This window comes from Lissotriton vulgaris, chromosome 1_1 (genome assembly GCF_964263255.1).
Source record: "Lissotriton vulgaris chromosome 1_1, aLisVul1.2, whole genome shotgun sequence".
Taxonomy (NCBI): Eukaryota; Metazoa; Chordata; class Amphibia; order Caudata; family Salamandridae; genus Lissotriton; species Lissotriton vulgaris.
In genome coordinates, this window is record NC_141685.1 from 1,614,175,856 (window position 1) to 1,614,203,774 (window position 27,919).

General features: G+C 42.5%; 1 protein-coding gene across 2 annotated transcripts; it reads right to left on the minus strand.

Annotated features, from left to right (window-relative positions):
• Positions 1–3,466: 3,466 nt before the first annotated feature.
• On the minus strand, positions 3,467–26,635 carry LOC147750901 (regenerating islet-derived protein 4-like). Of its 2 annotated transcripts, XM_086918742.1 has the most exons (7): positions 26,532–26,635; positions 17,801–17,870; positions 12,941–13,021; positions 10,153–10,262; positions 7,947–8,084; positions 4,512–4,623; positions 3,467–3,768 (listed from the first exon to the last, which is right to left on the minus strand). In XM_086918742.1, exons 3-7 carry the CDS (start codon positions 13,008–13,010, stop codon positions 3,701–3,703), a joined length of 498 nt encoding a protein of 165 aa, XP_086774868.1. In that variant the 5' UTR covers positions 13,011–13,021; positions 17,801–17,870; positions 26,532–26,635; the 3' UTR covers positions 3,467–3,700. The 2 variants fall into 2 exon arrangements, with proteins under 2 accessions (XP_086774868.1, XP_086774876.1); XM_086918750.1 differs by lacking the exons at positions 4,512–4,623; positions 17,801–17,870; positions 26,532–26,635 and having other exon boundaries at positions 3,528–3,768; positions 12,941–13,046.
• Between the last annotated feature and the right edge of the window lie 1,284 nt (positions 26,636–27,919).

Genomic DNA, 27,919 nt, shown 5'->3' on the forward strand with positions numbered 1-27,919 from the left:
AGTCCACATTTCTTCTGAGGATAAACATCAAGGGGCAGATTTACCATTGCAACGCTTCACAGAATGGCAACTTTGCTATGATGCGTTGTGTGAAAGGGCAGCATTTCTGCTTACTCCTTGCGCTGGTGCATTGTCTGCTGCCTAGAGCCAGTGCAGGCACAGTTGCACCACAGTGCAAGGGTGCCTGTGTCATAGGCAGGATTGTTTTGGTGCAGGAAGGTAAACCTTCCTGCAGAAAAACATTCTTTACATGCATATTCCTCTTTCTATGTATGCTGCAAAATGCAGCACTCGTGGAAAGAGGAGTTAAAGAGGAGAAATAAAGATATTTCACCTCATTATGCCTCTGTTGGGTAAGCGCACAATTTTGATGCAAACCCAGGTTTAGAAGTCTTTGTAAATTTGGATTTGCGTCAAAGTACATGGGTGGATGCATGGGAAGGCCCAAGCTCCACCTGTGTAATGCCTGCTCGATTCAAAGTAACACAATGCAGGGCTATTCACTATGTTGCGTTGCTTTGTATTTACTAAACCACTCAAAATGGCTTTGTGTAGCTTAATAATTCCCAGTTAAGGACTTGCGTTGTCTTGAGACGGCTTGTGTCATGCAAGAGCACAGCAAGTCCTTAGTGAAACAGCCCCCTAATTTCTAGCGTGTCAGATAGAGGAGGCTTCTGGTGGGCGTCTGACCTGCACTGATGGCCATTGAGGTGGGAAATGACCTGACAGCCGATACAAGGACCCACAGAAAGCAAAATATGAGTGAATGATATTAGAAGTGGTGACTTTGCTTGATATTTCTTAAGTGGCGAAAGAATGGGTGAATTATTGGTAAGAATTTTATTTGCATGTTCATTAGTTTTTGTGATACTGTATCGCTTCACACACAAGCACACGAGAGAGAGACAGAGATGGCAGCATGATTAGTATTTATTGGTACATTGATACTTTCCAAGCCATTGATTGGTCACTATTTACGATATTGAACATTTGTTATGGGCATGTAATATAATACATGATGGTCTTTGAAGTAAAAGGGTCTAATTTAACAGGCTTCAGATGCAGGAATTCTCTTGCAATAGACAAAGTGCTCGTTCAAGTTTTCAGTTGACCTCCACACCTCTGAAGCTGTAGCACCGCCCCTTCCCCACCGCACTGTGATCCATTGGCAGGAGACTGGCAAGGGGTCAATGTTGAAAAAAGGTGCTTACTTTCAATAATCAATGCCGAGCGTTGTAATGTTTGCTGGAGATTTGGGATAGACCGGTGCCTCTGAAAGGCTGGCTGGACTGGGAGAGAAGGGAGCAGAGACGGGTGCATGCTACTTGTGGAAATGCATAGGAACAACTCTGAAGGATTCCTGATATGCAGTGCTTCTTCAAGGTTCAAAGGGCAGTGGTAGAGTCAGCCCAGGGAGCGAGGTGTGTTGCGGTAAATATATTATTAGTGATTCTCCTCCCAAACTTCGCATGCTTTCAGTGAAGCTGCCAGTCAAAAAACACCACTTTCTCTAAAAATCTATCACAAACTGGGAAAGACAGGGGCATAGCTTGATCAGTGAGATTCAGGGGGTTTGAATTTCGAATTTTGCAACTAACAAAGCAATGAGCCTCACGGTAGAGGGGTGAGATGGCCAAGGTTCGGGATGAACTGTTCCCATGAGTAGCAGGGTCGGTACTGACTTGCCTCAGGTGGCCCTCTGCTTAGAGGGGCACAGTGGGAGGGCACGCCGAGACATGGGTCTGGCTTGGCTCCAAGAGTTCATGCACGAGTCAAGTCATGAACATGAACATGCTTGGTACGTATATCGTGCAACAATAATGTAAAAATGTAATACAGTTTATTCAAAATAAAAAAAAAACGGTATTCGTTTAACATGCTGAAGCCTTTTACCTAAGTACATCAGATTATATCACTGTGTAGACTGACATTTATTAAAATTGGTAGTTTTTAAACATGCACCTAGAAACATTGCTGGCTCGCTCCCATAGACAACGCCATTAGTGAATCAAGAGGCAAGTAAGTAGTGATGTAAACCTTAAATGTGGCCTAGATTCTTAATATAGGTGGAGCAACATTATAGCCTATTAAATGAAACATAAGAGTTGCTTGCACAGCACACATCCTGAGCTCAAATATTTAAAGCGCTATGGTATGTCTTAATAAAGAAAAAGGAGGCTGTGTGAAATAAAATATGTCTATTATCACACAATTCGAACAAGCAGGGAAGCCTGTATTGATTCCAGGTTATCTAGTTTCACATTTTGAAATTCAGCCACAACATATATTTCACATATAATGGTCACTGTTTTGTACTTTATTCTTGGCAGAAAACCCAACAGACTCCTTATTCAACTACAAAGTCAAGAATACATTTGTTTCGAGGTGTCACACCCCAAACAGATACCCCTTCCTGAAGCTAGACAGGAAAGAACTGGGGAAAGTAAAAAGGATTTGGTAAATCTGCCAGCGTCGAGACGCTTTAAGGCATGGACAAAGTCAGGAATTGCCCGGGGTTCCCGCCTTCCAATGGGCCACTGAGAAAGTTAACATTTTCTTTGTATTGTCTTTGTCTATTGTATTATCTCAATCATTAGCATATAATTCAATACTGTTTGACTTCACGGTTATTGAATTAGTGTAAACTGGGTAGTACAATTCAAAGTTGTTGTGAACAGGGGCCACAAAATATTTCTCACTCAAGGTCCCAAAACCCTTAACATGTCACTGCCAGGGTCCCTCGCGTGGCACCAGCTTCGGGATTCCTAGTTCTGTTCCTGCTATCCCTACCCTAGCAGTTGCATAGGGGAGTCTCTGGGGCATATTATCAAGGGGGTTTATCTCCGCTTTTTTGGCTTTAAAAGCCAAGAAAGCGGAGATAAAATTATCTCCCTATTACCTAGCTGCCGCTAACACCAGTTAGCGACAGCTAGTAGGAGATAGCGACCATCTTGGGCCCCACTTTGCATGTCAGTGATATTTATCACTAATGACATGCAAAGTGGGCGTGCCAAGAATTTAGCGACTGGAAACAGTCGCTAACATCGCTATCTCCTATTACCAACTTTTGGAGATATTCGCGCTAAGCGGGAATATCTCCAAAAGCTAACACCTGCCCTGAGCAGTTCTTAGCCATGTTATCCAATGGGAGGTGGATAACATGGCTAAGAGCATTAGCTCGCTAATGCATGAATATCGCTGACTTTTCAGCGATATTCATGCTTTGCGGCGATTTTTACCGCATTTGCATTAAACCTTGGTAATACCAAGGTTTATTTGCGGTAAAAATCGCCGCAGCGCTGCGGTAAATTTTTGTTCCTAACCAAGCAATAGCGATAATTATCGCTATTGCTTGGTAATATGCCCCTCTGTTTCCTTTCCACTTGCTCCTAGTTTCTAGGAGGGAGAAGCGCCTAAAGGTTTGCATGAGGCTGAGGAAAACAAAATGAGCTTCATGATTATTTGTAGGGTGTTGACATACCACAGAGATGTCTTATTTAATGTTCTAGGTTCACTGGGAGTTTTCATCTCTCCGTGCAGTATGCCATCAGCTAATCATTGGTTTATAATTCTGAATGCAGAATCACTGGGTACAATCATTATTCACTTTTCATCTGAAACTACAGACACCCCAGAGCACCATTGGCCTTCCGTGCTGCCCTCTTCTGGTGGGGCTCTTCAAGGGCACAGCAGGTTCCCGTCAGATTCTAAATTTGCACATGTACTGCATGGGCCTTGTGCAATTGGCGTTACTCCAGTACTTGTAACCTAAATCAGGAACATATAAAGTAAATGTGCATTAGAAGTGTTTCCACCACACATTAGCAATCCCTCATCATATGGATAGTTGCATGCTGCACAAAGTAACATGAAGCAGATGGGTAAACCCACTTCTAAAGACTGTTACTGAATGAACTATACTCCCATTGAAACAGTGGCCCTCACAAGGCACGCACAACCGGTTCCTTCCATTAATTCGTCCATTCATATGTACATCATCCAATTCTCTATACCCAACCCGCCGACCCAACTGTTGGTCCATCTCCCCATTCTCTCACCATTCTACACTTCCACCTTCCTCCGTCTATCCTTGCTATCTCCTATCTCCCGGCTTCTGTAAAGGACACAAGCACTTCATTCTCATCACTTCAGTCATCTTTCCCTCTTGGAGTCCTGCACTCCCATACAGTACCACTCCTAAGGAAGGCCTCTTCTTTCCACGTCCCACACTACACAGCGGGAATTGCTGAACTCTCCTCCCTCGGGCATGTCTCTCACTACAGAAGTGACCGGGGAAATGTCTCTCTTCAATCCTCCATAACCCCCTTCGCCCTTGCAAGTTGATGGACCTCTAAACCAGATAGACGTTGTATAATTCAACCGTGCATTCGCAGCAATGCCCTTCACTGACTAGTGGTTCTTCCCCATTGCTAGACTGTTTACAGCTTCCTTTCATATTTTGGGCCTTCCAACATGGCTACCCTGTTGTTGAACCGCTGCATGAGTTCTACCTCGGGAAGCAAGAAGAAGCACGCAATTTTCATCTTCAAAGTTGTTGGGTTCCCCCTTGTTCCAAGCCTTGAACTGAAGGTCGGCTCCATCCGTCCATTTCCAGGTGTTATTCTGGAAAACATCCAATAACCCAATGTTTCACTCATCACAGACTAATGTCTGACCTGAACACAGTAATATCAGTCCCATGACACTTTACTGATCTAGGTTTCTGAGGGGCAGGCAGAAGCAAAAGGAAAGACATAAATGCAGTTCTCTTCTTTATATCTCATTTTTAACCCTGTCAAAGAGGTATACCTTGTTTTAACTTATTGTGTGTCTTCTTGAATCATTGGTAGGAGTTCAGTGGGCAGTTCATATCCCCTCCTAGAAGGTTGTATTCAGTTCTGATTGCCTTCTTCTGGTGGCTGTTTGGTGTTTGTTCACAATCCATCTGGAGATTACACTATTTGGCCCCCCAGTTGGCCTGCTTTTAGAAATACCATTTTATTTTTGAAGCATAAAAAGTTTCTATAAAGAGGGCCAGATGCCCGACCCTTTCAACATCAGCTACACATTGTATGTTGAACCGGGATTCTGGTCCGTATGGTCTAAGGTCCATTTCATTATGGGAAGGATGGAGGAATAACCATCAGTAGCTATGATAGGAGCAAACTCATCCTGTAGGATGCAGTCTGTGTTCAGCCTAATTACATCATCATTACCTTAAAACTCTGTTTCATAGCAACCTATCAGTAACTGTAAAACAAGGCTCCAATTCATAAAAATATTAAACGTCTGCCTTGCCACAACATTTGTGGGTTGTGATTTATGGCGTATATGCAAAGGGAGCAGGGCGTGTCCTGACGAAGATTTCCACGCCGTGATGTCCTGAAACCTGGGGGCATATTTACAAGCTCATATCGCCAACACAATGTAACTTTTCATAACATTGTGGTGGTGATAGGGGTTTCGTCTTATTTACAAGGCTGTATTAAGCCACTTAACGATAACGTTGCCTTATAAATAAGGCACCTTTTACACTATACTTAGCATGAAAGGGGAGTTCAAAGGGTGTTGTGGTGGGCGTTCCACCATAACACCCATTGATTTTGACACTGACCCATATTTACAAGGGTGGCATAAATATGGGACAGTGCCGAAATTAACCCCTTCGCCGCAGGGCTAATTCTCCCGCGGCACTGGGGGAAGTGGGGACGCGCGCAGCGCCACGGTGGTCCTGACGAGCTCGGCTTGTCACGCTGCAAGGTGGCGCTGTGCTCATGACGAGCTGAGCTCGTCATGACCACACCCGTTTTCGTGGAACGCTCAGCACAGCAGGGGAATTATCTCCGCGTGTGAGCGCCGCGTAGGTCATGACGAGCTCAGCTCGTCATGAGCACAGCGCGACGTGCCTCATGACCAGCTAAGATCGTCATGAGCACGGAAGGTGTTAAGACCAGGGAAAACTTGGTCTTACCCTGGCGAATCATTTTTGCTGTTTCCATGTGTGCTGCGTTGTGCAGCACACATGGAAGCAGCAAAACGCCATTGATTGCTCATGTGCAGGAAGGTGTCCCTTCCTGCACATAAACAATTGTTAAAAAAATGAAGTTTTGCAACTTGTACGTGTGCTGCATTAAGCAGCACACATAGAAGCTACAAAACACCATTTAAAGATTGTTTATGTGCAGGAAGTGACACCTTCTTGCACATAAACAATCTTCCCTTGCAACACAGACACCCTTGTAGTACGAGCTAGGCAGCTAAATTAGCACCGGCACAGGGGGAAACGCAGGGCTGCACCATTTTGTTGTAAATATGGTGCAGCCCTGCGTTTTCAGAAGTGGTGAAGTGTGGTAATAAGCCAAGGAGGCTAACGCCGCGCTCTGCCACTTCCTTGTAAATATGCTCCTGGTTTGATGAAGAAAACAGGTTACCCTACTGCCACTCTGTCCCTTCCCCATTCCTACCAGTTCTTGCTTTAAAAGTGTGTGGATAGTAAAGTACTGTACTTCTATCAATGTTGCCTGATGCACTACTGCAATTATATAAGAAAATATAGAGAATTACTTCAAACTTTAATACTATGATAAAATCGATGTTATGGTTTTTGTGTTTTGGCACTGATATAGCACACAATGTGATTTTTTGATATTGTAACACTTTGATCGTTGTTAAATAAGTGTCTGTAGAAGGCTAAAGGACAGATGAAAATCATATTCCCCAATCAGCTTTGGCTTCCATCACAGAGGGGTAATTTGTGTTTCTGGGGCAGGCTGCTCTGTAGGCAGGACATATGGGGGTAATTTCCACTGAATGGGAATCTTGGGGCATGTTTTTGATCCCACAAAGTAGCAGCTAGCAGAACTGGAATGCGTTTCCATGTTTTCAAACTGTGATGCTGAAGAACAACCTTACCTCACACGAGGCTGGGACCACAGATTGTCATTAATGATATTTAATTAGTGTTAATGGGGAGGTTGGACAAGTGGGCCATCTCCACACTGTACCACACCCTGATGATGAATGCCACCAATTATGTCCTCAACCTCAGACGCAGATGCGGGAACTGGGCGGGGATCTTGGACAATGATAACTAGAGGGAGTCATGCTTGGCCCCTAAGGAATTTGCAATTTCCTCGCACCTCCAAATGGTACAGATTAACTATCTTAATGCAACGTATTTGACCCTACAGCGATTACAGCATATGGACCTTGCTGCCCGGGTAACATGTGCAAGATGCACACTCCCAGACACTGACCACTTTTATATGGTTTGGTCTAATATTTGGGGTGGGGTGGAACGAGAGATTTCTAAGGTACTGGGCCGCAGCATTGATTTGGGCCCTAGGTTGGCCCTGTTGGGTCTTCTGGAGGAAGCTGGGGCCCAATCCGAAAGGATGTTCACAGGCGTCCCCTCCTTGGTGGCCAAGCAGCACATCGCCTGCACCCGGAAACTGCCGGAATTCCCTACTTTGGTAGCCCGGAGCAAGGGGGTAGACTGGTGTGCACACCAGGAAAATCGATCAACGAAGCAAGGGACTGTCCCAAAAAACATGATACGATATGGAGTGGATGGTGGGCATATAAGGAATTGTTGATGTGATTCTATTGTTGGTTATAAATGTTGACTTTATGTCCCATGCTCTGTCATGAGTGATGGAAATGATACTTGCTACTGATCACTATTAAAACTAATAAAATGTGGTTATTAGAAATTAGTGTGCAATGTCTTTATCTTTGTCGGAGTATAGCTCTATTGAATAAGTATATGAAACAATATTTGTTAGGAACTTGGACTGGTCCCTGTGTAAGGACTTTGTTTGCTGGCTGAGCTTGCTTCATCATCCTACCCTGAGGTGCAAACGATGTGTTGTCTATGAACAGCCTCCTACCTTTTTGCGTGATCTGGTAATCCACTGACCTTCTACCCCCTTACAAACACCAATCACCTTGCATAGATCATGTAGTCCCACCCAGACGTGCTCCTTCCATAGATAAGATTTAATCAGCGTGCTGATCGTGATGCCTTCCATTGAGTGCGTTATAGAGGCCAGGTGTGTGCCGCTCCCATATGATTGGCAGTCAAGCTGGAAAAGGAAAGGATAGATAGAGATACCACTCAGAAACAAGCCTTACAGCAGCTTTGGTTCCATAGACACTTCCAGTGTTATCACATTTGCTTCCTATAACAGTTAAACAAGTTGTACACACCACAAAGTCTCTTAGTTGAATTTAACACTGTATTTTTACATTAAATCCAGACCATTGGGTGGTGATGCGGGACAGGCTAGACTTGATTGCCATAACGTAGAACCAACACTATAAGAAGACCTCTTCTTAATGCTGAGTCTTGCCATATTAACCTGATTTTATACCACCTACATTAAGCATTCTCATATAATTGGTTCCACTAACATTCTTCTTCAACATGATGTTTTTAATCTCCACATAACAATACACCTATGCAGCAATCTGAACGACAACTGACTGCCACCACAAAAGCGGCAACTCACTCCTCCATGTCGTAGAACCTGAAATGTATGCCAGGATCACATCCAATGCTGCTAAACTCTGTTCAATGCATCACAGATACTTCCCGTGCACCATAAAAAATGTCATCATCTAATGCTTTTTCACCATAATGTAATGCAACAAATCACTCAGTCAGCATCATCTGAAAGCCTAAAGCCAGGTCTCCTGTGATATCCACTAAAAATAATATCATATAATTCTGTTTTATCCTCTGTGCCTTGCAACTAATACTCCAACACCTTTATTTGCTCTGCAAAATTAGTGCAACTGCACTGCACCTGTGCTGCTAAGCGTTGCTTATATACAATAATCAGTGCCACATATTGGTTGTAATTTTTATAAAGGTCAAGCTCAGATACCACCCTACATGTCTCACAATTGCACCTAGACCACAACGTCTCACAGCCAGAAAGAATATTTCTTAATGATCTCTATACGTTATTGTCACCTTGCAATGCCTCGGGGTTGTAATTCCACCTTGACTTTTCAGATTAATGCTTGTTTTCCCAGTTTTTCTCAAGAAAGATATGCTACTTCCTCCAACTTAAGGACCTCCAACAAGGTGCCTATTTGTTCAAGAGAATAGACAGTCATGAGAGACAACAGAGAGATCCCCCCTTGAGGACTATCTCTAAACAGCATTTCTCGGACCTGAGCTCTAGCATGAAATCTCCACCCCATACTACTTCATAAATGCTCTAAGCTCAATCTGCAACTCATTCCACCTTGGTTAAGGTGCCAGCCAGTGCCACACACAGCACAAAACACTGACATTGTATGAATGAGGATTGAACTGAGACAAAACTAGAACTATCAATCTATTGGATCTCAAAGATCTCAGAGAAGTCCAGGCAGAGCCCCTCTCTGTCGACAGTCTGAGAGTAGACAAGAGGACATTTATGTTCAAGGATGTAATCTTTACTTTTACAGCAACATGAAAGGAATACAAAGCAAGAGAGGGCATCTGACTTTGAAGGGCTTAAAGTAGTGCTTCACCATCCCATGGGCCTCATTTATGAGGCCGTGCGTCACTTTTACACCGCAGGTGCGTCACTTTTTGTGACACACCAGCAGCGTAAAAAATGTGCCTTGTTGCACCATATTTACAAAGTGACGCATCTAGGTAGATGCGTCACTTTGTAAACCTGTGTGCTACATTATACCTGCGCCAGGAATAATGTATGCAGGGGGCGTTCTGATGCAAGAAAAGGTCCTAGAAGTGACGCAGTGAAATCTATAAGATTTCACTGCGCCACTTCTAGGACGCAAATGCGTCAATTTCTATGCCTGCCTCACAGCAGACGTAAGACTGACACAGGCCCTTTCACATGTGGCTTGCCCCATGTGAAAGGACACATTGCTGGAGTTGCGTCACTTTTGTGGCACACTCCAGCAATGCGTCACTTTTGTGCATACAGATACGTCAGAAATACTGACGTATCTGTAACTCCTTGCACAATGATGCGTCATACTGTAAATTTGACGCATCATTGGTGTCGCAAGGAGGGCGCAATGAAAAGTGACGCATCGCTGTTTTCACGCAGCGATTCGTCACTTTTCATAAATGAGGCCCCATGTGCCATCCACACAGACACAAAACAAGCAAAAAAACTGAGTAAGTACCTCTGCATCATACCAACTGAGGCGGTCTCTGGAGAATCCGTAGCAATGTGAGTTGTAAAAGAACCAACCACCAGGACACTCAGCTTTGGGCAAGTTTGTTATACTGGGATCTAAACCAAACACACAAAAATGGAAAGAAATTAGCACAGGGAAGGTTTGGGAATAGGAAAGAAGGTAACGAAACACACAAATAGGTCCCAACAGTACTTATGTACACACATTCCAATGATGCATCAGCAGTAGAGGTGGACTACGGTTTTTAAAACAAAATGTCTTCATGTTTTATTTCCAAATCTTCATATTATATACAACACATGTACGAAACGGTAGCCGACATGTATTTCGTCTGCAAGACTTTTTCAAGACTGTAAACACTGTGAGGTCCTACGTCCGTGTGATGCTTAGTCCAAAATTGCATTAAAGTTAAAAAGTCTGTGCCACTCCGAAAGGAATGGGATTGTATATCCTTTAAGGAAATCCCGTGAACTATAGTCACTGCCACCCCAAACTCCGGTGTTCAAGCAAAAGGACCATTATTTGTCACTGGGAGCACCAAGAGAAGTACTGCACCTGTGGCTAGAGAATCGGAAGACTATTCATTATGTGGTAAAGGAGGCCAATATGTGCCTCCTACATATAGTTCCACTCCAAGCACCGGGGGTCGTAATAGCCAAGTCCGGCAAGATATCGTAGTAGCAGCATGGGCGATGAAAAGCCTCGCTCATGGAGTTTGTGGCAGTAGTAAATCCAGGAATTCCATTATGTTTACCTGAGGTTAGAGGCCTCATGATGAAAGTATAGCTGAAGTAATATAAGGGCATATTTACAAGCCGCTATCGCCACTACAATGTCACTTTTTCTGACGTTGTGGTGGTAATAGGGGCTTTGCCTTATTTACAAGGTAGCGTTAAGCCATTTAACGTGGCTTAACACTGCCTTGTAAATAAGGCACCCTTTACCGCTATACTTAGCGAGAAAGGGGCGGGCAATGGGTGTTGTGGTGGGCGTTGCACCGCAACACCCATTGATTTTGACGCTGCCCCATATTTACAAGGGTGGTGTAAATATGAGGCAGCGTCAAAATTAAGACCAGGGAAAACTTGGTCTTACCCTGGCGTATTGAGGAGACATTTTTAATTTCTTCTTGTTTTTGCTGTTTCCATGTGTGCTGCGTTGTGCAGCACACATAGAAACGGCAAAACGCCATTGATTGACTATGTGCAGGAAGATGTCCCTTCCTGCACATAAACAATAGTTAAAGAAATGTTGCAACTTCTATGTGAGCTGCATTAAGCAGCACACATACAAGTTACAAAATGCCATTTCAGATTGTCAAGGGTGTCTGCATTGGCGCTAGGCAGCTAAATTAACACCAGCGCAGGAGGAAACACAGGGCTGCACCGTGTCCTTGTAAGTACGGTGCAGCCCTGCGTTTCAGAAGTGGGGGAGCATGGAGTTGAGCCAAGGTGGCTGAAGCCCAAGCTCCGCCACTTCCTCATCAATATGCCCCATAGTGTCAGATGTCCCACGACAGTGCCCCACTATCACTGTTCAATCTGAGCCAGTGGTTGCAAGTGGGGGCACAGGCACTTATTTTTAGGGACCAGAATTAATTTTTCTGCATCAGAGATTTACCGACTGCAAGGGGGGAAAACACAAAGCGGAAATATGGTGGTAGAGAAAGATGTCAAAACCATCACAAAGGGAGAAAGCAGGAACCTGCAAGAGAAATGGGCTAGGAGTGTTTGGTAGTGGATTGAAGGCTACCACCCTCGGTATGCGGTGCACTAACAATTGGCACCAGCAACCTTTCTTTCACAAATTAAGCAATGCTCACTTCTATCCTCTTATTCAGGCTCAGATTTACTAAAACTTCATGCAACGCAACACAGCAAGGGAAGTTGCAGGGCTGCATTGTGTGGAACAAAGCAATAATGTGCCACATTTACTAAGGCATGGCACACTTCTGCTTTCTCCTTGCACTGGTGTGCTGGTGCAATTGTGACAGCCTAGCACCAATGCAAGCTCACTTGCACCACGACATGGGGGCGCATGTGTTGTGATCAGAATTTGTGGATACCTTCCTGAACAAAAACCATTCTTACAGTCGCATTCCTCTTTGTATGTTTGCTGCAGTCCTGGGTAGGTGCACCATTTTGGCTCAAACCCAGGCTTCAGACTTTAGAAAATGTGGGTTTGCACCAAAATACATGGATGGAGGCACTTGAACGCCAATGCTCCGCCCATGTAATGCCTCCACGACGCACAGTAACATGGGTGAAAAGTAGCACAAGGCCACCCAAATTTTAATTTGCCTGGCTTTGTAAATATCACTTAAGCACTTGCGTCGACTTGGGAGACACAAGGACAATGCAAGTGCTTGGTAAATTAGGCACTCAATCTGCACATCTGAATGAGTTACGAGGCCACTGCTGAATGCCTCATTCAGAACAGGGTGCATGCTTTGAGAGTGTGGTGTGGTTCTGGTAGCAGTGGTTCCTCCAGTCCCCCCCCCCCACCCCACTAAGGCTCCCTTGACAGATTAAGACAAAATCCTGCCTCTGGCAATTTCGGATTGCCATGCCTGGCCTTCTGCTCTTGGTCAGCAGAAAGTAAGGACTTCTGCCAAGCCAGAGCATAAACGTGCATTTCTGAATCCAAATTCATTCCTTTTCCCACAGTGCAGAGTCGTCCATATATATTAAACTCAGTATTAAACTCAGTGAACTGAAAATACGAACTCATGGCCCCTTTACAGAAGCACTTCTGTAAGTTCTGAAATACTTACCATTGGTGGACACCTCCAAACAAATGGATACCAAGAGGAAAACAGAGAAAGGGAACAGGTGAAAATCCATATCTGGGGTCTCTGCAGAAGAAAACAAGAGGAGACTTAATGAGGAAAATAGACAACAATTCCATGCTGCTCAGTGCCAGTAGACACTCACGAGACCCCCACGAATAGTGCCTCGCTGGTAATGCGACTTGGGAAGGCAGCAGAAGATTATTTCAAACGAGATACCAATAGTGAAAAGTGATTTTATTAGATTTTCCTCCAGCCTTACATGTCACAGTCTGTTTACTATGATAGGATTAACAATAAAAGAAGAGACAGTGAGAAAGGTGCAACTACCACATCAAAGGCGAGGGACGTTATCAAGTTGCACACACTTCACAATGGAGTATGATCAGATCAGAGTAATTCCGGTCAATAACAACACTACATGTATTAATAACAATGTGGACATGTAAGACTGATAGTTGAATTCAGATTAACGGTGTCTATATTCCTGATGTGTCAAGTACTCATTTGTTTTCACCAATGAGACAGCGTATTCGCCCCTCTCATTATGTCAGTTCTCCACATTGTTATAGGTGGCGCCTGCAGGGCCTTCCAACCCATAACTACTCTACTCTGAGCTAATAGTAGTGATTCATCCTGAAGTCTGCCCTCCCATTTCCTGGCCCCTATATGTGGGAATAGTTGCAATAAAATATCTTTAGGAGTGCCTGTCTGTGGGTGGGTTATGGCACTATATGCATGTGTACGGTGAAAAGTGATTTCACATCTAACAATGCATAAAAGTTCGATTTTTAAAGATTAGAAACAAATTGCAAGAGCCCTGATTTCTACTTCAAACAACACCCAAATAAATGTCATTTTCTCAATAAGCGCCATGACATCACCAAAAAGACTCACCAGTGTGCCCTCGTATGCTACAACATTTTCAGCGTATTCTTAGGATGTGTCATTTATGTGGGAAATGTAGCAGCATATGTCAATGAAGCCAGCCTTAATGTAAGTTGTCATGTCATGTTTGAGGTCCTAGGCACAGCATGGCAGAGGAACTAAGGTTATATAGCTAATCGTCATTGGTGAATCTATGATCTTTTTAAGCCTTGTACCAGGAGATTGTCATCCTTTAAACTGATTTTCTTTCTGGACATCTGTGAGGTTTTCTGTGCAATATTTAGTATGTTTGCTTAGTAGAGACCCTGAAAGTCCCACTAAACAAAAAGTGTTGTTGAAGGAAACAATGTCATGATGCCCTAGCCTTGTGCTCCGGCTCCAATGGGAAAACAAAAAATGATGGATGGAATGCTTGAATAAATCATAGCAACTGGTAATTACTTAGGGTCGCATCCCAATGCTCCAATGGGAAGGGTTCAGCCTGATCGTCCAGGCCAGGTGCCATATGGATGGGAACACAGGGGCATATTATCAAGGGGGTTTATCTCCGCTTTTTTGGCTTTAAAAGCCAAGAAAGCGGAGATAACATTATCTCCCTATTACCTAGCTGTCGCTAACACCAGTTAGCGACAGCTAGTAGGAGATAGCGACCATCTTGGGGCCCACTTTGCATGTCAGTGATATTTATCACTAATGACATGCAAAGTGGGCGTGCCAAGATGTTAGCGACTGGAAACAGTGGCTAACATCGCTATCTCCTATTACCAACTTTTGGAGATATTCGCGCTAAGCGCGAATATCTCCAAAAGCTAACACCTGCCCCTGAGCAGTTCTTAGCCATGTTATCCAATGGGAGGTGGATAACATAGCTAAGAGCATTAGCTCAGTAATGCATGAATATCGCGGACTTTTCAGCGATATTCATGCATTTCGGCCGATTTTTATCGCTTAGGAGATATACCTTGATAATAGCAAGGTTCCTAAGCGATAAAAATTGCAGCAGCCCGGCGATAAAAATATTGCCGCTAAACCAACATAGCGATAATTATCGCTAGTTGTGGGTAATATGCCCCACAGTTTCAGCCCGGTGTTCGTTTTTAGTATGGTTTTGCTGGAGCCCTATGGCACAGTTAGCACGAGACCTATGTCTGGGAGTATCCATTGCCAATCTTAGCCTCCGACTCTTCTACCCCCACCTCTCTCTACCGCTTTTGATGTTTTATTTCTCCATTCACTCTGTAAATATGTAATAGTTAATTGTCCAAGCGTAATCGCTGGTAAAATGTAATCATGAGTAAATTTACTATTTGTATATATATTTATGTACAACTCTAATCACTATTATATGTAGTAGACCTTTGTTCTTACTACCACTCCTATGAATTTAGAGTTTATCCATTTTTATCTCTTCCTTGAGTGACTTTACAACTTGTACATTTGCAATTTTTTTTCTGTGTGTATCTCTTCGTTGTGTGACTTTACAACTTGTACATTTGCAAATGTTCCCAGTGTTTACCTCTTATGTAACTCATGTAATCCAAAGTCCTTATGTAACGCAACTGGTTCTTATGTAAAGCGCTCTGACACCTTCGGTTAATGTTCGTGCTATATAAAATCGCATTAAATAAATAAATAAATAATACTTACCCTAATCTCAGCCACTGGTGATTATTTGGGGCCTCATTCCAGTCCATCGTTCTTTTGCCCACCATGCCACCTCAGACAAGTACCCGTTGGAACGGGTCCAAGACTGATTTGCATATGGCTGATTCCTGCCTGAGGTGGCATGGATTATTTCAAGCATTCCACCCATCACTTTTGTGTATTTCTCCGGAATCCAATTACAGCAATGCATTGTGTTGTCTCTCACCGCCTCCACCAATTACCACATATGCAAGAATATGAGGGACTGTGGTAAAAACAGGGAAAGAGGAAGGGGATAGGTGAAAAAACAGAGAAGATGGAGCCCTCCACTCTGAAGAGTCCCTTCTGCTGGTTAGTGATATAGGTATAGGGTGTAGTGGATATCTAAAAGCAAAGAGGTTTTGCCATGAAAGCTCTGCACTTAACTGAACTAGTGAATGGATAGACCTTGGCACTATCTCCATGTTTGGGTATGGAATTTGAAATCTGTGTAACTAACATACAAATAATGAGTACCTTAAATACATGTTCACTAAAAACGTCTCTCGGTGAACAGAATATCTGCCACAAGCTATATCACAATGCACTCTCTATGGAAGATCAGTTATAGTTTCTACTTGACTTGTGTGACACTGCAAGGTAATTAGCATGTGTTAAATATTCATAAATTCCTTCTCTACTGTTTGCGTAAACATACTAGAAATCAAATAAATGATTTATGCTTTGACACTAATAAGTGCACTGGGCCTCATTTATGAGGTTTTGCCGTAGGGAAGCGCAGCAGGCCTTCCTGCTGCGTTTCCCTACGGCAAAAGAAAATGTCAGGAATGTGCCGTATCTATAAGATACAGCGCATTCCTGTCCTTTTCCCCTGTGCCCGCACACAATGGGCTCCCTGCGCCAACGCAGGCACCTTTGCACAATGGTGCAAGGGTGACTACGTTGTGGGGATGATTATTTTTGCACTAGAAAGGGAACCCTTTCTGTACAAAAATAATCACAAGAGGCTTTTCCTCTTTCTATGTGTGCTGCAGAATGCAGCACACATAGAAAAAGAAAAAACTAGGAGAAATAAAGTTATTTCTCCCCGTTGCACCTCTCTTACGCCTTCCCTGGGGAGGCGTAAGCTTTTGGCACTGCCTCAGATTTACGATTTCTCGTAAATCTGGGGCAGTGTCAAAAGTGACGTTCCGATGGCGCAAGGGGCCTCATAAATGAGGCCCATAATCCCAGTTGAAAAAGTCTGTCATGTTCCATCACAGTAAACATCAAGTGAAATACAACAAGCTCACAGTCACATAAGAGTATCTATAAGTATTCAAATCATTAAAAGTGAATTTCTTTAAGAACACGCAGTGGCGAACGGTGACATCTGCAAGTGGTGGGCCGTAAAACGATTGTCAGACTTCACCGTAGCAAGTGATGCGCGTGCCCGAACACCCTAAGGGGGGTTCGGGGGGGTTCTACCCCCGAGAAAAATTTGAAAAAGTAGTGGAGAAATGGTGCATTTTCAAGCAAATTTCAGAAAGCAGGAAGGTTAATAAAGCAATAGTGAAACTGCAGTTATTACATTATTAAAGAGATGTCATATAACATAGGTTGCTGCTTATTCATTATAACCACAAGCACAGAGCTTCATAACAGACTTGAAGATACAATGCTGAGAACCTCACATATTTTTTTATTTTAAACTGCAAACAACAAAACAAACAACTTAAGTGTTGAAGGTAGGTTTACTTTCATGACTAGAGGTTTCAATTCAAACTGAGCACAGGTGAAATTAATCTGGGGGCCTGGACTCATAATGCACATGGGTCCAACACCTAATCTGACCAGACACGGAAAGAAGTCGGCCATGTGCCCCGTCTGACCCAGACAAGGCTGTACTCTGAGTGATTCACTTTCCTGAGTGATAAAGTTCCGCCAGTTTTACAGCTCAGGTCAAATGGAATCAGGACTAGAAGTTTCAAGCCCCTGAAAGACTATCAATCTCCTGTGGGAAAAAGAGGACACAAACTCTAAAATGTTCATCCATTGTTATCTGTGTCAATTAGGAGGGAATCTCAATGTTGCCTTGATTCATACTCAGAAAAGAGCTGGTTATCGTTTTATCTCTACTTTCAAACACCAAAAGAACTGGAATGGGCAAAAAACATAAACAGAGAAGAATAAAGCACAAGCAAAGACCACATCAGATAATTTGCCCTAGTGAGGTAATGCGCAACACTGCTCCGCATTTCGGATTTCCATATTGTCTAGGTTTTGTTTTTGCTCAAATTGAGAACATGCCGTAGGGTGCTCTGGGTACGGTACCTGGGCTTTCGCAGTGTAGTCCGCCAAGACTTTGAGCAACTTGTCAAACACATCAAACCACGGTAGATAGCTGCAAGGAGAAAAGATGAACAATTAAAAAAGGCCACAATTACAATAAACAATGTGTGCATGTAAGGATCAATTACACATCAGAGATCCGATTCACAATTGTTTTAGTGCACTAAGGTGTATTTAATAGCACAAAATGTCATGTGAGTGAGTGTACAACTCCCATTCCAGGACCATCAAAAGAAGAGTCTTCGAATGCATTAAAGACAATAAATAACATATGAGAGAGAGAGAAAGTAATTTTATCCAGTCTTAAAAAGAACAGCATTAAAGTGATATCCAAAAGGCCAGAAGATGGACAAACATCCCAGGTATTTGATTTTTTTTCAAATGTGGACAGATCTATCACTTATTAGCATCCTGAAACATTTCCAGGGCCGAAAGAACTACAAATCACCAAGGGAAATATCACACTCCCTACAGCCCACAAGATATACTGCCTTTACTGATGTCATTAACACTTACTAACAGGCACAGGGGTAGGATAGAATATGAGCTCATTTTAGGAATAAATCCTGAGAGCATTTCAAGGGAGGGTGGGTGCACCTGCTCACTTGACGTTTATTAATTACAGAGACATAAACTAATTAATTCTAAACCAATTACTGAAATCATGCTGTAAAGTGTATAATCCCACTACAGCGTGGAACAATTCCAGCTACAACCAGAGCCGGCCCTAGGCCAGGGGAAAGGCGCTCCAGTCTACGGCACCTAGGCGCATCAGCGCCATGAAAAAATGCAGGGCATTTTTCAAGGTGCAACGTTACCCCGGTTCTAAGATAGTTTATGCTCCTGGCTTCCGGTACCGTCCTCCCGTCTGCTGCTGCGGCGGCCGGGATCAGGCTCATAAGCAGCGCTAGTGGGGTCCGTGACAACCTCAGGTAAACCTTTCAACCCTCCTCAGATATAACACGCATTTCAATATCATTAAAAGCACGAATGACATGTGTTCAATAGTGAACTGGAAACGGCAGCGGTTAATTTGCCAAACTCGGAACGACGAGGGGCAGAGGAGGGCTGGCACTGACGGCGGTGGGGGGGATGCAGACTAGGAGGCCGCCGCCTGGCACTGATGAGGGATTGGCATTTGGCAGATGAGGCCTGGCACTGACGAGGAACGACAGAGGAGGCCTGACAATGACGGTACGGTAGAGGAAGCTAGCCTGGCACTGGTTAGAGATGGTAGAGGTCAGAGGAGGCCTGGCACAGTAAAAAACTTTCGTGGACGCGGTCGCGGTGGTGGTGACCGTGACGCCGACTATGGAACTTCTCTCTGTGACTGTCTACTCGATGTCTTCCGACCGACGCAGCAGACTCGAGCACCAAGCAGTACGGACCATCCGTAGTAGGCACAACAACGAGTCACGACGACGAGTCGCGCGGTCCACTCTCCTTCGTGTTGTGACTCTGACTCATCTACTTCTACTTTCACTTAGTTGTTGTTGTGGCAGCACTGGTGCGCCACGCGGGGTGACATCCCAACATCGTAGGGAAATGGCCAATCACCTCGACATGGCTGGATATAGCCATATGTGATTGGCCATACAGTGCGGCCCTCAGCAGAGCAGCCAACACCCACGCGCAACACCATCCTGCTGCAGCAGCCAATCCTGGCGCAGCGTTAACAGCGCCACTGCGCCAGGATTGGCTACGAGCAGGATACTATCTGTCCATAATGAGACTGGGGCCCCAGGTCCCTGCCTGTGTCTCTGAGTGCTATAGGGGGAGGGGGAGGGAAGGTCTGCCACTGTACGCATGTGCGGGCCAGTCTAAATATTGAGTACTCCTGGATTTCACATGCGCAGTCACCCCGCTGCTACTACTCCGCTATTCTGCTCTGGCTGCCTGTGCGCTGCCTGTCACTCTCTGCTGCAGCCCCGCCCCCACGGCCCACTTCCTTATGCGATGCCCAATTCTGTCAGGCTTGTCCCGGGGCCGGTAGCGCGCAGTGCGGGTGCCTGAGTCAGTGCGCTCAGATTTATTTTAACAAATCCTTTTTTTAATGCATGTTGGCAGTGCAGTCGTCAATGGCTAGTGGGGCAACGCCCCAACGCCCCCAATGGACGCACCGCCCAGAAATACTTCCTCGTATTTCCAATGTCATTCACTGAAAACCACGAAGGGAATTAGACTTTTATTAAAGGAAGTCATTGATCAGCATAGCAAGGGTCAGGCTGCAAAGACAATGTATCATGATTGCCTAACAAAGATGGGTGGTTCACAAGAGAAGATGCACCCAACTGTACAATATGGCTACCACATCCTCAAATTACATGAGAATTCAAAGCCTTCGGGGAAGAGTAGGTCATTGTCGGGATGCTATCAGTTAGTGCTCTCCCATTGCAAGCGAAACCTCAGCCCAGGCCAAACCAACACTCGGCTGGGACCGCCAGCCTTTCCTATCCTGGGAAAGGCTTAGCGCACACGGGTTTGGAACATCACAAACGAAGTTCCAAGAGGTAAGCAATATCTCCAACCCTGCTTCCTGACAAACAATTTAGCATTGGCAATATAACAGTTTTTTAATTGTATTAAGAAAGTTTGATTCAATTAATATTAACCTGGCATCTTCCTCTAACATATAGCTGGAATGCTTTTAACCTGGAACTCTTATTTTTACTATTAACATGCCCCTCTAATGCACCCATTATGAGCAACAATCACATGAGCATTGCTTAAATCCTCATAAAGCACAGCAACAGAACCTTACAAGGAATCATATTTGGAACTATGATTCAGTCCAAAATGATCAAATAAACTCCACAGTTGGAGGTATGTCCATGTTAGCGTCAGCAAGACATTGAGGCTAGGTTTACTAGGGTTGCACGGATGCTCCCACTGTGCAATTTAGCCCTGCATCTGCGGGCATAGTAACATGATGAGCTGCTTTGCATCTCGCGGGCGCCCGCTCACTACGCTAGTAAATAGCCCCTTAATCAAACTCTTTTCCAGCAGGAACCAATGTCTTTTGCTAATGACCCATATTAGGGAAGGGCCGCAATACCCTTCGGTTACAGTTAACAATGAAAAAGACTCCCCCACCAAAGACACCCTTTATGTTTATCTGTAAACAGTACTAAGCTGTTCCACTGTGGCAGTTTAAAGCTTAATATACCTTGGAAACTCCTTTCAGTCTAACTCATCAACATAAGGAGAGACATATAAAGCAACAGGGGACGTCTGCTTAACAAAAGAGAACATGTATTTCATTATTTCCCACACAAAAATGACATGATGAAGCAATTTGCTTCCTGAAGCAGTAAGTGTTTGACTGTGCTAAACTACAACCTTATGGCAGACTGGAGCTCAACAGGCATGGGTAAATATATTCAACGCTCGCAGCCATTTCATCCAGGAGTCTGGCACGTGACCAGAGTTGGGGCATGATGGTGGATGTACGACACATTATTGCCTTTTCAACACCATCCAACCAAAATATTGTATCCAGACTAATGAGCACACAATATACTGAAGGTAAATATACCGAGATAGGTATACATGTACTATTCGCAGCTCCACGTCCACGTACCTTGGTGATATATGCATCTGCAAGTTATGCAGATATACAGTTAGGAATAGTAAATCTTTCATACCCCATATAGGCTTATCTACACTACGCAGTGTTATTGCATATTCTGCATATAATATTGTGATAGAAAGATAACAAAAATAGATGCTATGGTAGAATAGCATGAAGCTGAATCCCCTTCTGTCAGCAGAAACAGGTTGTGAAGTAAATCTCTTTTCTAGAAACCACAAACCCCTGAAATTCGTCCCTTTCCCACAGCTTTCAAGCAAATAATCTCCAGTTTCTTTTTTATCACTAACCGCCTGCCCTGTCCTCTAATGTCTCCCAAGTTCACACATTCTACTTTTCATATATATTTATTGATCAGTGGACATAGCATTTCAATCAGAAATGCTGTACATAAAAAGAATGGCGATATATTAGGCAATATGGAACATTGACATAAAACTGGTTGTGAGCGTGAGAATGAGTATGAGTTAGTAAGCTGCTATATGTTGTTGGCATAAAATACACATGAACTTATAGGTCTAAGACTACATTCAACGGTTTACACATTGATACATCTTTACATTGGGTAGCTGTCGGATTACTTGGTGTCTATTTGCTTTGTTGCAGAAGGAGGTTACTCGTCAGGGCTGTTTTGAATATCCGGAGATAGGTCTATGCTCTGATGAGCATTCCAGTGGTGAGGTCCTAGGAGTTGGAAAAAGTGGAATCTAGAATTGACACATGTAGGATTGGGCAAGGCCAGGAGATTCAGATAGGCAATCTATGGTGCATGTGGAGTGCATATACACCAAACCATCTCTTGGCGCTAGGTAACTGTCCCAACACAGCTCGGGATGGTAAACAGTCAAAATATCGACTACAAAATATTGAATGGACATAACTGGACAGAATATAGACATCAAAAATATAGTTTTTAAGGTAAGTAATATAATATCAAATGTTAAAAATATAGACAGTTAAAATATCGAAGTATATAATATAGGTTATTAAAATTATCGAATTTTTAATAATATCGAATATTTTATAGTGTTTTTTATGTTATTATATGTGTGAAAAGTGTGTATTTATGTTATAATTTATTTTAATTAATGAAATTGTTTTTTTTAATTTTTGCGTAATTTAATTCTGTAGCGGGTTGTGGGTTTATAGGGGAATAGGGTGGGAAGTAATTTAATTATAATTATTAAATATGTAAATTTATTTATTGGTATTCATTTCAAATTAATTGTTAATTAATTTATATTTGGTAATTAATTACATTTTATTTGGCAATTAATTTTAATTAATTGATTAATTGTTAATTATGTTAATTTTGCTAATTTATTTTCTGTAGCGGGTTGTGGGTGTATAGGGGAATAGGGTGGGAAGTAATTTAATTATAATTAATTAAATATGTAAATTTATTTATTGGTATTCATTTTTAATTAATTGTTAATTAATTTATATTTGGTAATTAATTAAATTTTAATTGGCAATTAATTTTAATTAATTGATTATTTGCTAATTATGTTAATTGTAATAATTTATTTTCTGTAGTGGGTTGTGGGTTTATAGGGGAATAGGGTGGGAAGTAATTTATTTATAATTAATTAAATAAATCAATTTATTTATTGTATTTAATTTGAATTAATTGTTAATTAATTTTTAAATGTTAAAATATAAATTGTTAATTTGTAATTAATTTGTATTAATAGGTAAATAATTGTAATAATTATTTTAATTTGTAATTTTAATTGATTAATATTATATTATATTAAATTGGTAATTACTTTTAATTAATTTTTTATAGATATTAATTTATATTTATTGAAATAATATATGAAGTATTTAATTTCCCTATTATTGCACTCTCTGGAGTGGGAATAGTAATTTTTACCACTATGCTATCCAACGCTTTCCCTACTGTTGCACTCATTGGAGTGGGAATAGTAATTTTTACCCCTACAATATCCAACGCTTTCCCTACTGTTGCACTCACTGGAGTGGGAATAGTAATTTTAACCCCTACGCTATCCAACGCTTTCCCTACTGTTGCACTATTTGGAGTGTGAATAGTAATTTTTACCCTACGCTATCCAACGCTTTCCCTACTGTTGCACCCACTGGAGTGGGAATAGTAATGTTTACCCCTACGCTATCCAACGCTTTCCCTGCTGTTACACTCACTGGAGTGGGAATAGTAATTTTTATCCCTACGCTATCCAACGCTTTCCCTACTGTTGCACCCACTGGAGTGGGAATAGTAATTTTAACCCCTACGCTATCCAGCGCTTTCCCTACTGTTGCCCTATTTGGAGTGGGAATAGTAATTTTTACCCCTACGCTATCCAACGCTTTCCCTACTGTTGCACTCTTTGGAGTTGGAATAGTAATTTTTACCCCTACGCTATCCAACACTTTCCCTACTGTTGCACCCACTGGAGTGGGAATAGTAATTTTTACCCCTACGCTATCCAACGCTTTCCCTACTGTTGCACTCACTGGAGTGGGAATAGTAATTTTTACCCCTACGCTATCCAACGCTTTCCCTACTGTTGCACCCACTGGAGTGGGAATAGTAATTTTAACCCCTACACTATCCAACGCTTTCCCTACTGTTGCACTCTCTGGAGTGGGAATAGTATTTTTTACACTTCTGCTATCGTACGGTAATAATATTGGATATTATTTAATTATGTTACTATATATATATGTTTGAACAAATATGATTGTAAACATTTGTTTTATAACTTTCATTTATTATTTAATTATTATAAGTTAATTTAGGTATTTTAAGTATATTTTAGTAATTAATTTTTAATATTAATTTAATTTAACACTGTTTTTAATAAAGTAGATATTTTTATAAACTATATTTTTGTAAACAATATTTTGTACTCGATATTTTTGTACCTACCTGTTTGTAGATACAAACTCGATATTCTGTCTGTCGATATTTTGTCATCGATATTTTTGCTAGTCGATATTCTGTCCCTCGATATTATGTCAGTGATCCGCTCGGGATATTTATTACTAGGCTTGCTTAAGGAGCCAAGTCTTCAGCATCTGTCTGAACTTCCCATAATTTAAGATGGTCCTGAGTTCCGTGTTGCAGACACAAGGAGCAATGACTGAGAAGCTGACGCCACCTGTCCTAGTCCTCTTAAATTGAGGAATCACTAACAAGTGCAAATGTGTGGATATACGATCTCTACTGGGGGAATACTTGTGAATCGAGATGTAATAAAATCTGGACTTTTCATGTGAAAAGCTTTGAAAAGAGTGCAGCATGTTTTGAATGTGGATCTCTGTGCAACTGGGGGCCAATGAAGGTCATTTGTCACTTTAGAAATATGGCAGCGTTTGGGAAGCTGATAAATCAGCCGAACAGCCTGGTTTTGGATCAACTGAAGCCTCTGTGTAAGGTGTTTAGGAAGACCCAAGTAAAGAAAATTGGCAGTCATTATTTCTTCATTACCAAAGCTATCATAACTTGAACTAAGGCGTGCATAGTAAGGAATTTCTTGATCTTCTTAATTCTGTGAAGTTGGAAAAAGCAGGAAGATATCACTGAGCTAAGATGCGGTTTCAGAGAAAGATCCTCGTCAATAATAAAAAGTGCAAAGAATGCCCATAGGCATCTTGGGGCTAGCTCCTGTGAGATACTGTACCAAGGTAGCAATATTTCTGGAAACCTGTAGAGGGAGACCAGAAAGCCAGGATTTAAGATGTTTCTGGAAACAGGTCAGATTTGACTGACAGCTTAGATTCCAGAGCAGTCAATTCTGAAATTGACGGGTGGAGTAGACAGATCTCTATATATTTGTGCAAAAATCGTAGTTCAGTAAAGACAATTCAAAATAATGTAGTAAACAATGTAATGAAAACAGCTTATTATTATTGAAGCAAATAACATTCATTTTAAATTACGTACAATATCTCGCGCTGCTCATATCAGCAACTTTGGGAAAGTTTTATGTTTGCCTGAGACGAGCAGACTAGGCGTGAGGGGTGATGGAAATGGATAAGAGTTGACTTCTAGTTCATTCATTCAAAAACTTTATTTGCTTGAAAAAAATAACAAACATAAACGTACATAGGTAAAACATATACAAATATATAAATACAAGCGATAAAAGCGATAAGAACCCTAGTCACATCCTCCTGAACTCCAAATTATTTCGTTTATAAAACACAATAGAGTATGCAATCGATCATCTCCTACAATTCATATATGTAATTAATCAATTGTGTTTAGGCAACAGTCAATGAGATAAATCTAAAAAAAGTTATATAAGTCTGATTAGAAGGATAAAAAACTACATAAATATAAATTCCTTAGCTATTACAATATGCTTTTCTTATTTGAATCGCATTCAATATAAAAAATTGCAAAATTGTAACACAAGAAAGGGTGGCCTAGTATCAGCAAGTATTTCATTGCAGCTTTGTGAGATCTAATATTCTGGGCAACCAGAATTGGTTTCAAATAGACAGTCCAAGGATTCCGAAACAGTTCGGAGAACAATAAAAAGTGCATGGTGATTTGTTTGCTCTGTCATTTCACAGGGACAAAAATATATATCACGGGGGCAAGACCTCATATGGGGGAAGGCAACAAGATGATGCACAATACCACATGTCAGCTTTGTCGGCACAAAATGATGCTGCATATTGGTTACATATACCAGGTAATTCTTGCCCCCCTCCTCCTTGTCTAAGGACCTATAAAATAATACTGAAGATTTTTTCTCACCGTCTAACTCTCGTCGTTCGACTTCTAGGGCCATATTATCAAGCATGGGCGATACATTATCGCCGCTTTTATCGGAAGGAAACTGCCACTAAAGCGGCGATAATGGCCTTGATACTATGCCATTTTGAATTCCCATAGAAGCCCAGGTTAACACGACAACCAGGGCTTCTATGGGAATTCACAAGGGCATATTATCAAGCCCATTATCGCCGCTTTAGCGGCAGTTTCCTGGTGATAAAAGCAGCGATAATGTATCGCCCATGCTTGATGATATGGCCCCTAGTTCAAAGTTAACACAAACACGTTTCCCGGAGGTGCTAAGTGATAGGTCCAAGAAGTGAACAACTGGAGATGAAAAACCTTCTTGTAACTGCGATACTGAGTCTTACCGAGGTTTCCTAGGAGTTGGACGATCGCCCGGCAGGAGAAGACGGTCTTGAAACAGGCCAGTGTCCTTGGCGAGTAAGGGCTGCTACGGCATTCTGTGATGGGCCTGGAAAGAGAGGAGCTTTGGATGGAATGAGTGGGAAATGGGTAGACCGCCCCTCCGATCCCTCGCTACCTTCCTGCCCATTGTCTGTGTGCACCTGTGTGCATTTCTCTACTTCTTATTTTCTTCCTCGCTTCCTTTATTTTTTCATCTCTATCTGTGTATTTTTCAGTGTGTCTTTAATCTCTCTGTCTCTATCTCCCCCTATTTCCATTAATCTTTCACCCTGAGTATAGCTCTTTCTTTTGCCCCTCTGAGTATCTCTATCAATGCATTTGTATATCACTGCTCTATCTATCTATCTATCTATCTATCTATCTATCTATCTATCTATCTATCTATCTATCCATTCACCCCTCTTTATCTCCCCCTCTCTAATCTTCCTCTCCCCTCTCTCTACCGCTCCCCTTATCTCTGTCTTGCTCACTCTTTCGCCTTCTTTTTCCCCATACTTCTCTGGTTTTCTCTTTCTCATTCATCCCTTCTCCTCCCTCTCCTTTTCTTCCTCTTCCTGTCTGGCATAAACCATGTATGTATATTCTTCTCTGTCACACTCTCGCTCCTTCTTCCTCTGTATTCCTCCCCACCCTCTCTCTTTCTCTCCCACCCCACCTCTCTAGCTTCCTTTCACCCTTTGAATTTGTCCTTCCTTCTCATCCCTCGGTTTCCATCTCTCTCGTCCAGACACACACCTTCTTTCTTTCTTCTTCTGTCTCTGCCCTCATAGTGAGATGTGTCAGCCTTAATCACGCTGCTCACACATTAATATAGGAATCGTTGTTTCAGCAGATGTATTTTTTTAATTGCTAATACCGGCAGATAAGAGCAGAGGCATCTGGGCTCTCCTCCCTAATGAAAAACATCTTCATTGTTAGTGATGGCCGGTGATCTGCCAAGCCGGATGCACCTGTGGTGTCTCAGCGGATGCTCTGTTAATGGTTGACCAGCAGCCTTAGGGGGAGGAGGCAGGATGGGGCGGAAGGGGCAGGTGGCAGGGCCGTGGGATGAAGATAACGAGAGGCGGGGTGCAAAGGCGGGAGTGGAGAGATTCAGACAAGACGTGTATAATATTGAACGATTCCGTATGGTTATTACAAGGTTTACCTGGAGATCTTGAGCCGATAGTTTTACAAGGTTTGCAAATTCACCTGCCTTTCCAGCTGTATGCTTGTAAAGCTGTCAGTCCTTCAGCGCTGGGGAAAAGCGGCCGGATGTGTAAATTAACATTTTTTTTTCCTACACCAGGCAAAACAAGCACTGGCAAAGTCAATAGGTCTCGCCTGTATA